We start from the raw sequence: 15,851 nt of genomic DNA, 5'->3' as shown, positions 1-15,851 counted from the left end.
CAAATTCATTTTTTGTAAGCACAGGGAAATTAAGTGATTTGCCCAGAATTACAGGATGTTGAGCAGACATCAAGAATTGAACCTGGTTACCCAGCTCTACAGTCATCAGCTCTGGCTGTTGTGCCACATCCTTGCCCCTAAACAAGATATCAGAAAAAGAAGTTCCACATAACATGCTTTCTGACACAATTGAAAAATTGATTATGTGGAGTACGGCCAGGTGTTGCCATGCTTCCGGTTTTAGAAATCACATGGCTCGAGGAGAGCTCCAGTGGGCAGTCTCCCCTGTGAGCTGCCCAATTTCAATCTCTGCCCTCCCTGCAAGTTCCAACAGCAGCTAGGGCCATGGGGTCTGATTGCATTGCTAAACACTGATAATCCGTAGTCCTCCTTGGTCACTCACCTCCACGCAGACATGGCTGAAGAGCATGGATACATGAGGCAGGTCACAACAGTGAGATCTTTTATGGACACGGATTTTATCATAGAATTGACAGTATCTGAATCGGTGGCGGCAGCCATGTCAAAGGCCTTAAAAACATACAGAATCTCCTGTCTGACCATTTTGGACTTGCAGAGGGTCGCAGTTCGGGCACACCTTGTGGGTGCAGGAGGGCCCCCAAAGTGTGGATCAGAGATAAGAGAAATCCGGAACAAAGACATACTCTTTTGACAAGTTTCAGTTGGAAGACCAGAGGGATGAGGTAACTGTTGGGCCCAGTGGTGTATTTTGACCAGATCAGGGTGGCGCCGATAAAGGGGCTTTTAACTACGACCTGGGGTATACAAATGCCTTCACATCAGGTGTGCAACGCCCATAGGGCTCAAAGGGCTTTGTCATGTTTGTCAGCCCGGTATGAGACAGCTTCTCATGCACACACACACACACACAGTTTGGGAGCTGCCAGCTGCACCAGAGTACTTTACTGGTCTTTAAAAGGGTATACAACCTTTGCCACGCAACTTTTACAACGACCTACCATTACCACGCAATTTTTACAACGCAGGATCCATTACAACGCATACCATTACAACGCATGTATTTACAACGCAGGTACCTTTACAACGCATACCATTACAACGTAAGTATTGGTAAGTATATCATTTTATCAAAAATATTATAAGTTTGGGTTTTTGGGTAAAGGGGTATTTTTAGGGTTCAGGGTCAGTTTTGGGTTATTGGGCAAAGGGGTATTTTTAGGGTTCAGTGTCAGTTTTGGGTTTTTGGGCAAAGGGGTATTTTTAGGGTTCAGGGTCAGTTTTGGGTTTTTGGGCAAAGGGGTATTTTTAGGGTTCAGGGTCAGTTTTGGGTTTTTGGGTAAAGGGGTATTTTTAGGGTGCAGGGTCAGTTTTGGGTTTTTGGGTAAAGGGGTATTTTTAGGGTTCAGGGTCAGTTTTCAGTTTTTGGGTAAAGGGGTATTTTTAGGGTTTAGGGTCAGTTTTCAGTTTTTGGGTAAAGGGGTATTTTTAGGGTTTAGGGTCAGTTTTCAGTTTTTGGATAAAGGGGTATTTTTAGGGTTTAGGGTCAGTTTTCAGTTTTTGGGTAAAGGGGTATTTTTAGGGTTCAGGGTCAGTTTTCAGTTTTTGGGTAAAGGAGTATTTTTAGGGTTCAGGGTCAGTTTTCAGTTTTTGGGTAAAGGGTATTTTTAGGGTTCAGGGTCAGTTTTTGGTTTTTGGGTAAAGGGGTATTTTTAGGGTTCAGGGTCAGTTTTTGGTTTTTGGGTAAAGGGGTATTTTTAGGGTTCAGGGTCAGTTTGGGGTTTTTGGATAAAGGGGTATTTTTAGGGTTCAGGGTCAGTTTTGGGTTTTTGGGTAAAGGGGTATTTTTAGGGTTTAGGGTCAGTTTGGGGTTTTTGGGTAAAAGGGTACAGGGTAAAAATTAAATATAATTAAATTTAAATTACATTAAATTAAATTGATTAAATTAAATTGATTAAATTAAATTAAATTACATTATATTAATTTTAATTAAATTACATTTTTAAAAATATTATATACTTACCAATACTTACGTTGTAATTGTATGCGTGTAAGGGTATATGCGTTGTAAATACATGCGTGGTAATGGTACTTCGTTGTAATGGATCCTGCGTTGTAAAAATTGCGTGGTAATGGTAGGCGTGGTAAAAGTATGCGTTGTAACGTCATACATCCCTTTAAAAGACCATTTCGTCTTAACGAGGCCTTGTTTTTTTCACCCCTTCTTAGAGCTCCTGAATGTCTACTCTTCCTATTGCTGGAAGTATTACCCCCCATGCCCCCCCCCCCAACTGTTGCACCTCTGGCCTCTAACCTGTGACTCCAGACACTCTCAGCCGAGCCACCAGCAGCTGGAGCTGCAGAAGCCGAGCTGAGACACACGGCTCGCGAAGGTGAAGTGGTGGGGTGAAGTGAGCGCTTCACCCTGAAGGGATGCTGCGCCCCCCCCAGTGGGGCACGCCCCACAGTTTGAAGACCTATGTTCTATAGACATGGGGGTGTTGACACATTCCCGAATTTACAAGGACTTCTAAACATGGTATTGATTTAAAAATATGCTCCCACAGAGAGGCGTAATGATGAGACCTCTTTCTATATGTGCTGAATTCTGCAGCACATATAGAAAGAGGAAAAAGCCTCTCAGTATTGTTTTTGTGCAGGAAGGTGCCCCTTCCTAAAGAAAAACAATCCTTACACGAGTACCTGTGTTGGCACTAGGCTGACAAATTGGCACCAGGGCCACAGAAAAGGATAACAATGCACCATGCTGCATAAATACGGCACATTCCTACACTTTTTCAGTGACGCAGGGCAGCAAGGTGGTTTGCTGCATTGCCCTGCACCACTAATTTCATAAATATGCCCGGAGGTATGTAATTCCGTACAGAAGTCATCCGAGAAACCAGCTTAATGTATTTTCCGTATAGATTTTAAATTCACATGGTGAACATTACCACCATAGAACATGCGGACGCAGCAGACATGCAGGTACAAACTTCTCACAAGACATTTTCTGCTCAAAACAAGTATTCTACCATTGTAAATTGCGAGATCAGTGTAAGCATAGGAAAAACAGAAATTGGATAATATGCACGCACTCAATAACTCAAGTTGCATAAAATGACAGCGGCGTTTATACAAATTTTGCACAGGCGGTTTAGATCTTGCTGTACCCTGCTAAGGCACATGCATGTACTGTTATCACACACTTTGTGAAGAACAGGGTCCTATAGTAAGACTGACCAAGGTCCGACAGAAAGCCATCTACTCAAGCTAAGCAAATAATTTAAAAGTCTCCGTTTCAATAAATTCTGTACCCAACATCTACCTGTGCTAATTATTCTGGTCTGCTCCCACCCTTATCCGTCATGGTGCCCCTCATCTTGAGACTTTCTGTTAAAAGTATAAAAGCAAAGTTTTAATCTGTGTTTACATTCTGCTCTACCTTTGTGACTGGGATTTAAAGTCATGATTCAAAGGTGGGCCAGAACCTAAATTGCTGCATGGTCTAATCAGAGAGGAGTGGTCTTCGTAGCATGTGGAAACAAACTATAAAAGCATTATTCACGAAAAATAGACTCCGAAATATAAGATACCCAAGTTTCGACCTTACTACAATTCCACCTACACAAATATCAGCCGCAACCTACTTCACCATGAAGCACTTGCTTCCAAATACACCAGGATCGAGTTACTGTAATAATTTCACGCAGTCGTAAATTGCAATTTACATCTGTTCAATTGAATTTAGCACTTTAAAACAGCCGAACCCGAGTACTTCACAGGTCTTTAAAAGACCATTCGCGTTAACGAGGCTTTGTTTTTTTCCACCCCTGTTGCGCCTCTGGCCTCTGACCTGTGACTCCAGACACTCTAGCCGAGCCCCCAGCAGCTGGAGCTGCAGAAACCCGGGCTGAGACACACGGCTCGCGAAGGTGAAGTGCTGGGGTGAAGTGACCCAAGGGGGCGCGCCCCATAGTTTGAAGACCTATTAGAGTATTGACTTGTCTTAGTTTCACAAGGAATAGATATTCACCCAACTTATCTACTGGATACTGCAAAGCAATAATTCACTTACGCTATAGAGCATTTTTTGAACTTTGTGTTTATGAAGTAGCAGTTCCTCAGCAGGTGATTATTTCCAAAAGAAAACATTGATGGTTCTCGCTGTAAAGGCACTAGCCTCTAATCTGCAGCTGAGTCCGCTAATCACCAGTTAAATTGCTGTTACCCGATAGACATGTCCCATGTTTTTTCTGCAAATGCAATTCGAAATTGCATTTTTCATTCCTGACAGACATTCACTCCATTTATGCATCTTACGTGATGAGGTGACAAACACTACTCGACAGTCTCGCGGGACAGTAATATATTGTAACTAGATCAAAATACCAGAGAGGGGAGCTGAAAAGTCAATCTCCAGAGTTAACTGGTCTGTTTTCAATGTTTGCTCTAAAACCTAGCTAGATTACTTTGCCCTACACAAGGCCCAAGAACTGTCAAAACCATTTTGCAGAGACAAACAGAAGTAGAAATTGTAAACTTCAGCGCTAATTTACAACAGCAACATTGCAAACTTTCTCCTTAGTACAAAATAATAATTGCACATGGCTGTATATAGAGATAGATATGCACGATTTGCAGTACCACCCTTCTCTACAGCAGGTTACACTGTATTTAAGAATGGTCAACCCTGCTCACCCGGTGCAGCAATGGTACTGTAAACGTATATCAGAGTTGAAGTAATAATCGCTGTACGCTACCAGGGTTCGTTTTTTCAGAAGTCGATCCCTCTAATAGAAGGGCACGGATTCTCTTACCTCTTTGCGATGTTTTTCATTGCCAAGGCCACGCCCTCGTTGGAGTCTCTCAAACTCACAGTTCAAGTCAATTTGTGAAACCAGAGTTAGGATCTTCCCAGTTAGGCCCTGCTCCATCAGCTCATCCGTGAAACGTGTGGTCATGGACACCAACTCAGCACTGCGAATCCAAAGAAAAAGAGGAGGTACCAAAGACGTACCACAACCCAACGCAAAACTAAACCCAAATAACATCTCTTCTTCATGTGCTCACGGCTCAAGAAAAATGCCTCGTATCAATGTACCTGAGCTCCAGTGTCCATGTCTTCCCTCGACGTGACTGGATCAGGGTATGGAGAGCGCTGGCGATGCATCTTTTCCCATCCCAATAGAGTAGGACGGCAACCAAGCCCCGAGTTAACCCTGGAAAGTGTGGCAGCTGGTGTTCGCCTTAAAAAATGTTTTTTTAAAGTAGTCATTTTTACGTTGTGAACCACAAAAGAACATCAACTTTAAATATGACATTAACACATTTAACATCTAAGAATACGGTTGAACCGCTATCCTATCTTCTTATATGCTGGAAGTATTTGGTTAAAAATAATTAATATATTTTTTATCCATATCTTCATCTTATGAAATTCTTACATCCTTAGATGGCAGCAGAAAGGAAATACTTTAATACTGTTTGGCAAGGCTGCATTTCTCTACAGACACTCCAAAGGCTCTCCCCATAAACATTTTTCATATTAGTCTTTCGACAAACAAATAAATCAAACAGTATCCTGTTAAAATCGCTCCAGTCCTCTCATGTCCTTTGATGCAGTAAGAGTGATTTACTTTGTATATGAAAACTTTCTTCAAGAAACAATCAGGTTTTATTGTTTGCAATTCTGAACATTATTTCCTCTTGCTCCATTAGGATCAGCTGAAATGAATATTGAGAACTTGTATACAATTGTACAAAATCAAAAGGATGCTTCATAAGGGATGTACGATTGTCCAAAATGAACCATAAACCAGGGTAAACTGATCTGCTTCATGGATAGGTGTAGCTAAAGCAAATACAAGATGAATGCATACAGCTCAGAAACTCCGGTCAGCTTCTGAATGTTTCTGCTGTCTAAGGTCTGCAAAGAGATGGCCGCCTACAACATCACAAGATACACGATTATACACAAATACTTGAAAGGAATCAAAGCTGTATGTGCAAGAAAGGAGAAGCCAAGTAAGTCAGTGTCTACCGCTGGGTCAAGCCCTTAAGAATGCATAATGCTAAACAAACATGTGCAAGAAGACGCAGGCCAGTGTTGGGAGCACAAGGAGGACAAAAGGAAATACCAATAATAACAAGCATTTGCAATGCAATAGGTCTCGCATTAGGAAAGTTTGAGCTATTGGTATTGTAAATTACAATTTTTTTATTTATGTGTTGGTTTTGAAAATAGCGAAATTAATAGCTTTGTCATTTACAATGCCAATAGTTATAACTTTCGCAAACGTGACACCTATAGCATTTGTAATGCAATATGTGTTGTATTTACGTGACTTGGATGTATTGATATTACAAATAACAATGGCTTTTAATTTTTTAAACAATTAATACTTAAATAAAAGTTATTGTAATTTATAATGGTAATAGCTGAAACTTTTGTAAATACATTTTGTGAAGATTATGGGCCATATGTATCAAGGTACCAATTTGCGATTCTGTAATAGCGATTTTTAAGAAATCGCTATTTCAGAATCGCAAATTGGTATGTATCAAGAAAATTGCAATTGTTTAGCGATTTCTTGATATTCCCTAATTGCGAATTCGCAAATTGCGAATTCGCAATTAAGGAATACTTTCCCATTCAATTTCGATGGGCCAGGAGGCCCATAGGAAGGAATGGGAATTTATTCTCAATTTGCGATTCGCAATTTGCTAATCGCAAATTGAGAATAATTTCAAGGGTGCAGGGGTGTCCAAAGGACACCCTGTTGCACCCCTGAAATAAGCATGGGTGCACATGTGGTGCACATACATGCCGTGAGGGCATGTATGTGGGTCACATGGCACTTTGAAAAATGCAAAAATTGGCATTTTTCAAAAAATTCGCAAATTACCACCAACTTGAACTTGGTGGTAATTTGTGATTCCTTATGGGCATGTTGCTTAATTTTTTTCCTTCATACATTGCATTTAAGGAATCGCAAAATTTGCGATTCCTTAAATGCAACTGCAAAATAAGGAATCGCAAATTTTGCGATTCCTTATTCTGCACCAGATTTTTCTTAATACATACCATTTAGCCAATTCGCATTCGCAGAGGCCGAAATTCTGCGAATTTCGGCCTTTGCGAATGCGAATTTGTATGATACATATGGCCCTATGTTCAGTGTATTTTATTGTGACGAAAAACCAAGAACAGAAGTGAAAAATTAACATCTTTTTGTGACATTTGTATTAAAGCTTGAAACATTGAGAGAACATATTTGAACGAGTTGTTGTTGAATGGTTGCACAGATTGATACTGTGGTGGCGCGGAGTGATGTTGTGGTGGCGACGAATGATGCTGTGGCGTTCAGTGATGCTGTGGTAGCGTGTAGTGATGTTGTGGTGCCCTTGAGTGATGCTGTGGTGGTGCTGAGTGATGCTGTGGTGGTGCTGAGTGATGCTGTGGTGGTGCTGAGTGATGCTGTGGTGGTGCTGAGTGATGCTGTGGTGGTGCTGAGTGATGCTGTGGTGGTGCTGAGTGATGCTGTGGTGGTGCTGAGTGATGCTGTGGTGGTGCTGAGTGATGCTGTGGTGGTGCTGAGTGATGCTGTGGTGGTGCTGAGTGATGCTGTGGTGGTGCTGAGTGATGCTGTGGTGGTGCTGAGTGATGCTGTGGTGGTGCTGAGTGATGCTGTGGTGGTGCTGAGTGATGCTGTGGTGGTGCTGAGTGATGCTGTGGTGGTGCTGAGTGATGCTGTGGTGGTGCTGAGTGATGCTGTGGTGGTGCTGAGTGATGCTGTGGTGGTGCTGAGTGATGCTGTGGTGGTGCTGAGTGATGCTGTGGTGGTGCTGAGTGATGCTGTGGTGGTGCTGAGTGATGCTGTGGTGGTGCTGAGTGATGCTGTGGTGGTGCTGGGTGATGCTGTGGTGGTGCTGGGTGATGCTGTGGTGGTGCTGGGTGGTGCTGAGTGATGCTGTGGTGGTGCTGAGTGATGCTGTGGTGGTGCTGAGTGATGCTGTGGTGATGCGCCAGATAGATAGAGTGAGTGCGCTAGATAGATAAAGTGAGTGGTGAGTGCGCTAGATAGATAGAGTGAGTGAGTGCGCTAGATAGATAGAGTGAGTGAGTGCGCTAGATAGATAGAGTGAGTGAGTGCGCTAGATAGATAGAGTGAGTGAGTGCGCTAGATAGATAGAGTGAGTGAGTGCGCTAGATAGAGTGAGTGAGTGCGCTAGATAGATAGAGTGAGTGAGTGCGCTAGATAGAGTGAGTGAGTGCGCTAGATAGATAGAGTGAGTGAGTGCGCTAGATAGATAGAGTGAGTGAGTGCGCTAGATAGAGTGAGGGCGATAGATAGAGTGAGGGCGATAGATAGAGTGAGGGCGATAGATAGAGTGAGGGCGATAGATAGAGTGAGGGCGATAGATAGAGTGAGGGCGATAGATAGAGTGAGGGCGATAGATAGAGTGAGGGCGATAGATAGAGTGAGGGCGATAGATAGAGTGAGGGCGATAGATAGAGTGAGGGCGATAGATGGTTAGACAGATAGATAGATAGATAGATAGAGTAAGGGCAATAGAAAGATAGATGAGTGAGGGCGATAGAGTGGGTAGATAGATAGAGTGGGTGGGTAGATAGATAGAGGGAGGGCAGTAGATAGATAGATTGAGTGAGGGCGATAGATAGATAGATAGATAGATAGAGGCCGATAGATAGATAGATAGATAGAGTGAGTGAGGGCGATAGATAGCTAGAGTGAGGGTGATAGATAGATAGATAGTCAGCGAGACCTAAAAACCGGTATAATGCGGATTGAAATCATGAAAGAGAGGGTTATGGGTGGATGCATGCATGGATGAGTTGATAGATGGATGGGTGGGTAGGTTATTGTGTAGCTGTCTAATACAAGCATTGGCATAGCCAATAGGTCTCGCCTTTGGGAGCTTATAAGTGTTTAGTTATCCAGCACAATATCCTTGGTGCAACAACATCAACTGTTGCATGACTAAACACTTATAAGGTCTCAAAGGCGAGACCTATTGGCTAACATGTACTCTCGTAGAGCCTTTTGATACAGAGAAAGTAGTAGCACCTAAATAAATGTACAGTGACAGGACACAAGTAACTTGTTAATGCTACATGGGAGGGAGAGACAGTCGAAGAGGAAAGAAGCCTACGGGCGCTGACCAAAGAGAATTAAGCAAATGAGTGACAAGGAAGCTGACCAATGGTAAGCAATGGGTGTCCTCTAGGCCTACTGTTAGAAATCAAAACATCTCGAAATCAACAGCGTATGCACTGCTCTTATTATTACGTGCAAGACTTTCTTGAGTTGACGCATGGGCTACATTCCATTGTTTGTTGAGTTGACGCATGGGCTACATTCCATTGTTTGTTGAGTTGACGCAATGGCTACATTCCATTGTTTGTTGAGTAGACGCTATGGCTACATTCCATTTTTTGTTGAGCTGACGCTATGGCTACATTCCATTTTTTGTTGAGCTGACGTTATGGCTACATTGCTTGCATGTTAGTCTTGCGGGCCAACAAAGCTGGAGGCACAGATCCCCTTTTGGTGCTCAGAGACTTGTCCGATGGCTGTGCGGAGAAGAGAGTGAGGATGATGGATACTAGCTTCTGGTAAATCTCTGTGGGTTAAACCATTTCAGGCTAGGGTAGGTATTTTTGTAAAGAAAGCATTTTCATTTTGACCCGATAAAACTTTGTGTTGATGCTACACCAAAAAATGGAGACGAGGCTGAATATAACCGCTCTCTACTAAACAAGGGAGCAGAAAAGGGGATGGGTAACAATCTTGCATGTGCTTCCATTGCAGGTTGGTGGGTGCTGGTGATCCATGGTGTCAGCATCACCTGTTCCACTGAAGGTGTAACATTGGACTTGTACTGTGCATTAGAGGAATCTGCTGAGCACAAGGCTGACCCAACCATGTCACTAGATGGATTAAACACCCCTTACAATACCATTTTCAACAAGAAGTTTTTCATATCTTCTTTAAAATGTCCTGGAAGGCTGGAGCCACGCACCTCTGAATCAGACACATTTCTCACACTTAGCCAGACATCACGTCATAGTATTTTTTATTTGTTTGCCCCGATCAATGGTAATGTACTTTGTTAATGAAATACATGGAGTCATCCTTTTATATGGCAAGTAATGGCATTCCATTTGTAATATGTAAATCAAGAACACTGTAATGGCCTCTTGAGAACACCAGGCACAGTGTGGTCCAAAAAGCAGGCACTCTTCACATGTCACTGCACTCCCCAAGGCACAACTTCCAGTAGTGAAAAAACAGCCTGTGTAAGGGCCCAGCATTACTAGCAAACACTGCAGACATGATTCACTGGCTGCCAGTGCTTACAATCAGCAGGTACTCACAGGTAGTGAGTGCCAGCACTTGTACTCGATGAAATTGAGAGTACCTGCACTTAGCATGGATGCACTACTTTTAATAGGAGAGTACCTGCAACTCTCAGAAGCAAACAGGTTCTCTGGGGTAGTGAGTACATGCACTTTCAGATTTCAATTTCAAGCACTGCCGACTCCCAACATTCTACCAGTCCAAGATGTGCGTACAATGAGACAACTATGTGCGTGAGGTTCCATCCACAAAGGTTTTGCTGTGTGTAGGTGTGACTTACTCTTAGAGTACGGCTGTCTGGCTACCAAATTCCAAGAGTAAGCTCATACTGCTATTTTCCTATTTGTAAAGTGCGAACATATCACCCCCATAGGGTTTCAAGGGGCTGGGGGCCGTGGGAGAGATTAAGCAAGCTACTTTTTAGAGTCACATGATACTGCGCTGAGATGCTGCGGAGATCGAACCGTGAGACCTGCGCTCCAGAGTCAGCCGCTCTGGCCTCTGCGCCACACCTCTGACTTATTGCTGGAATTTAGTAGTAAGCCAGCAATACTCCAAGTGTAAGTCACAGCAAAATATTTGATAATTGGGCGCAAAGAGTTCTGCACTACCCCAGATGTCATCCGGGTAACGTTTTCTGTAAATTTAGAGAGTTGCCCCATGTACCACTGTTATGACTATGTACCACTACTATGACTGCCACTACTATGATCGCACAGTACCACCACCGATTCTTTATGTAGAGTGTTTTCGTTAAAAATGCGATATGCTTCTTGTAACAACAATTACAAAAGTGCAATAGATCGCTTAGGATAATAATAATTCTATGTACAAAATGTGAAGAAATTTGGTGAAAAAGAATAAAACTTTAGTATTACTTCATGAAGGTGGGCAGTGGCAACAATTACTCTTTTAAATATTGGATGAAAATGTATCGTGAAACAGTGAAACATTCGGAGAAATGCTTAGGGGTGTAAAATTATACTTATTTTAACTCCCTTTATCTGCATTAAAGGCGGATAAAAAGATTGATGTTTTACGGTAGAATACACCAAACTGTGAACATTTTCGATGTGGCAGGAAGGACCGGCCTCTCTCTAATGACATCTTTCAGGCTGTCAGAGGATGGTGCGTAGAGGTGTCACTCAGGAGCTGATCTTTACAGGGGCAGAGCTGCCTGCACAGTGACCAGGCCTGTCGGGCTCAGACATGTATGCCGAAAGAAACGTCCCGGGGGCACAGCTATTATCCTTTTTTCTGCATCACGAATCCACATACGCAGTGATTGAAATGGGAAAATAGAAGTGCCGCTCCCCTACACCAGAGTACCTACGTGCCTTGGAGAAGTGCCAGTAGTCTCCAATTAAAAGTGCTTCACCTTTTTTTTCTGAGAAGTGCAGGTACTCTCCTCCCAAAATACAGAAGTGCAGGTACTCGGTACCGGACAGTATCGGCCCATTTAAAAACGCTACGCATACTCAGTGCTGTGCAGAATTTGCACCTCGAGGCTATAGTCTGCATGTACTGAATAAACCAGTTTCTTTGCATTATTGGTCTACAGCAGAGCAAACCATTTCAGATATAGGCGGCAATACAGTCTGCGTTATGTTTTCTTACAGGCACGGACGGGTGCAGGTGTCAGATTTTGCTAGATTTAATTCACTCTAAAGATATCCGACACCAATTAGCTATCATTGCCTCCTTGTTTTGCATGAGACTTAAGGCCACTCCATCTGCCCAAAACAGCTCGTGGCTGAAACAATGCAGCAGCTAACAAGTTATGTGTTGCTAGGTGAAAAGTTCCCGAACAAAACCGTGACATTTTTCTGTCTAAGCCCGGGAAAAGAATTCAAGTCGCTGCAGGAGAAAAGTTCAAGTCGTTTTCGGAAGGCATGCACGCCTTGTTGACTCTTTTCATACCATGTCATGGCAACTCCTTTGGATAAACAGGAAAAACAGGCACAGCAATGCGATCCCCATTCACTTTCAGTTCTGGCTGTATAAAGAGACAACAAGGAAACAAGAGATTCCAGCACTCGTATGCCTCCTACAGCGTTTCTCAGCCTCCCCTGGGGCGGGACTTCCGCCTTCTGGGGAGGCTGTGAAACGCTGTTAGCACGTAGGAGGAGAAGAGGCTGCCGAAGCAATTGAGGGAAGCCCCGCATGCCGGATCCTGGAGCCTGTAGCCCGGTGAGTGTGGCGGGTGGTGGGGCTTAGTTATTGGGGGGGTTGTGTGTGGGTGTGTGTGTGTGTGTGTATGCGTGTGTGTGTGTATGCGTGTGTGTGTGTATGCGTGTGTGTGTATGCGTGAGTGTGGCTGTGTGTGCGCGCGGGGGGGGGGGTGCATGCGTGTGTGCCTGCGTGTGTGTGTGTGTGTGTGTGTGCGCGCATGCGTGAGTGTGGCGGTGTGTGTGCGCGCGGGGGGTGCGTGCGTGTGTGTGCGCATGCGTGAGTGTGGCTGTGTGTGTGTGCGCGCGCGCGATTGAGTGGTGAGAGGCTGACTTGCTGTGCACAGTGTCTGTTCTGGGAAGCGCGTGCCCCAGTCTGTCTCCCTTGGGAGGCATCACAACGACAATAGGTCTCTCTGGCGAGACCTAATAAACGGAGAGCAATAATGGCGGGTCCTAGGACCACACAACTCACATGGGATAGTCACTGTGTAAATTGGATGATATGACGGAGGCACTAGACAGTCACTTGCAAGCCATGCAAGAACAGAGCACAGACCGAGATGACATTTTAGAATGTGTGTGTGTGTATACAAAAAAGGGGGGAGTAGGGATCTTTGTAGATCCAGAGGGCCAGTTTACCACTCGGGACAAGTGGAAGGTCCAGACCGCAGCGTAGGCCCTCAACTAACTAGTACCAAAGAGGGGACTGGGCTGTTCCTGGGTTCAGGGTGCAGGTCACTGGGGAGTGGATATGTAGAGGAGGTTAAATGGTAACCTACCTATGGGTATCCATTTTGTTGGATATAATGGCCTCACACACCCTTGCAGGTGTCATGCTTCATCATCGGCAGTGCTCCTCGTTGGGTGGGCGGTTGGATAAAAGATCTCCACCAAAGAGCCCCTCTTTGAGGTGTAGCCCGTTGGGTATTGCACCGCCCACCCAACGAGGAGCACTGCCGATGACCTGCACCCTGAACCCAGGAACAGCCCAGTCCCCTCTTTGGTACTAGACATTTTAGAATGCACACATTTGGGCCAGTTCGCACACAAATGCTTAATATTACTGACTCGAGACACTGAATCCTTAACTATACCAATTAAATAATTTAACAAATGTGATTTAACTACAAGCAGCAACTAAAGGACTAATCCGTCAAAGAGACACCCTTAAACCTCCCATTACTACACCCAGTTACTACTCTACCCATCCTGCAATGCAAACTCTTCCCTGCATCATTCTTTGTGGCTCCCCTTCTAGAAATAGTATTCCATTTTAAAACCACCTGGGTCATGAAACCTATAAAGTCATGTGTTAATGCTCCAATATATGTAGGTGAAGGGAGCTTCTAGGAGACAACCATTCAGAGCCCCCACCCTGAACTTTGGTGTCTAAATGTAAACCTATTGCAAAAGGAGAGGAAAAAGCATTCTTTCACTATGGTATAAATAACCAGCAAGTTAAGGCGGCACACAGGGGCTTGATCTATAAACCAAATGTCCAGAGAACTCAGCACAAAAAAGTCACTGTCATTAATGTTGATATGGTTTATTTCCTGCACTGCATTCAGCTAGAATCAGAGAATCCGGTAGTCTTCTGTAGAGCTTATCACTAAATGACTGATTCCACAATGGTAATCCCAAAAGAAATATAGAAGTGGGTGTAACCCTGTTCCTCAAGAAAACCACTCTACTCTGCCGGTTTTTGCCTAATTTCACATCTGTCCTGCTTGAGAAAGTTAATGTAAAGAACAGTTACTATCTAGAGACAGCTAATCACTGAGTAAAAACACATTTGTAATGGTCACATTTAGTCCAGATGGGTCATTTGGACCATCTTTTTTTTGTAGTACCAGACACTTTGCAACAGGCAGTGTATATATGTAAAAAAAGTCAACAACCCAATTTAATTACATACGTCTGCAGTGGTTCACACCGTTGACCATGATATTTATTTATTTATTTATTTGTTATATAGTGCTAGAATCGACCCCCGAAGGGGTATCTCTGCGCTTTAAGTGACTGAGAGACGAGACAGTGGTTCTTAGCAGTTTAGCGAATACCAAACAGGAAAGTTTTGAGCAATTTTCTGAATATCAAATGTTCGGAACACTGTCTGAGAGAGAGAGAGGGAGCTCATTCCAGAGACGAGGGCCAAGATAGGAGAGAGCTTTCCCTCCTAGTCTAGCCCTTCTTATACAAGGCACTTCCAGGAGATGTTTGCCACTAGAGCGGAGAGATCTTAAGGGGGCATAGAGTAGAAATTTCTCCGGAAGTTAGGAAGGGCCCAAGTTCTGTAGTGCTTTGTGTATAATGCAACAGGTTTTAAACTTGATCCGTTGGCGAATGGGAAGCCAATAGAGGTTTACAAGGAGAGGATGGGAAGGAGTCCTGGAGGGAGCATTTAGCACCAGCCGTGCTGCTGTGTTTTGAACTACCTGTAGTCTGCTGAGTGAGCTTTTGTTAGCCGAGATCAGCAGACCGTTATAATAGTCCAGGCGGCTCAGTACCAGAGCCTGGACTAGAGTTCTACGGGTAGAATCAGGGAGTAATGGGAAGACTTGAAGAAGTAAGCCTATTGCATGAAAACGTGAGTCAGCGGTAGGAGTAACATGCTCCTTTAGGCTAAAGGCTTGATCCAAACGAATGCCCAGATTTTTAACTATATGCCTAGGAGCCGGGTAGGCACCCAATTGGGATGGCCACCAGTCTGGAGTCCATAGTAGCAGGGCTTCTCCAAAGAGCATTACCTCCGTCTTTCCCACGTTGCATTGTAAGAAGTTATTTACCATCCATTGGGATATGGCCTTAATCACATTTGAGAAGGCCAACTGAACTGCAGCCGTGAGTTTGTTAAATGGAAAGAGGAGCTGCGTATAATCGGCATACGATATGGGAATAAACCCATATGTCCTTAGGAGATTGTCCAGGGCAGCAACATAGATGTTGAATAATGTAGGGCTCAAACAAAAGCCCTGGGGTACTCCCTTGGTCAACTCCATGGGGGCCGAATGATACGTGCCAAGGTAAACACGCTGGGACCGGTCCGACAGAAAACTCTTCATCCAAGCTAAGGCTGATTCTCTTAGCCCCACCTCCTCCAATCTTCTGAGCAATACACTGTAAGAAACTGTGTGAACGCTGCGGATAGGTCTAACAGCACCAAAATCAAAGAATGGCCCTTGTCTAGGGACATTCTGATGTTATCTGTAACTGCAAGTAATGCAGATTCGGTGCTGTATCTAGGCCTGAAACCAGATATCACTACCCAGGAGACTACTGAGAAGCATTGTAGATGTACCCCTGTAGACAGTAAGCT

General features: G+C 44.0%; 1 protein-coding gene across 2 annotated transcripts in view; it reads right to left on the bottom strand.

Annotated features, from left to right (window-relative positions):
• NUP205 (nucleoporin 205) overlaps positions 1–15,851 on the bottom strand; it is a 920,380-nt gene that overhangs the window by 838,048 nt on the left and 66,481 nt on the right. For both annotated transcript variants that reach the window (XM_078671666.1, XM_078671676.1), the window contains exons 4-5: positions 5,084–5,228; positions 4,800–4,959 (exon numbers count right to left, since the gene is read on the bottom strand). In XM_078671666.1, the coding sequence (XP_078527792.1) occupies positions 4,800–4,959; positions 5,084–5,228 (305 nt within the window). The remainder of the gene's footprint in view (positions 1–4,799; positions 4,960–5,083; positions 5,229–15,851) is intronic.

The sequence above is a fragment of the Lissotriton helveticus genome, chromosome 1_1 (genome assembly GCF_964261635.1).
Source record: "Lissotriton helveticus chromosome 1_1, aLisHel1.1, whole genome shotgun sequence".
Taxonomy (NCBI): Eukaryota; Metazoa; Chordata; class Amphibia; order Caudata; family Salamandridae; genus Lissotriton; species Lissotriton helveticus.
The sequence above is the reverse complement of the archived record's forward strand: the minus strand, read 5'-3'. Positions and strand labels throughout refer to the sequence as shown.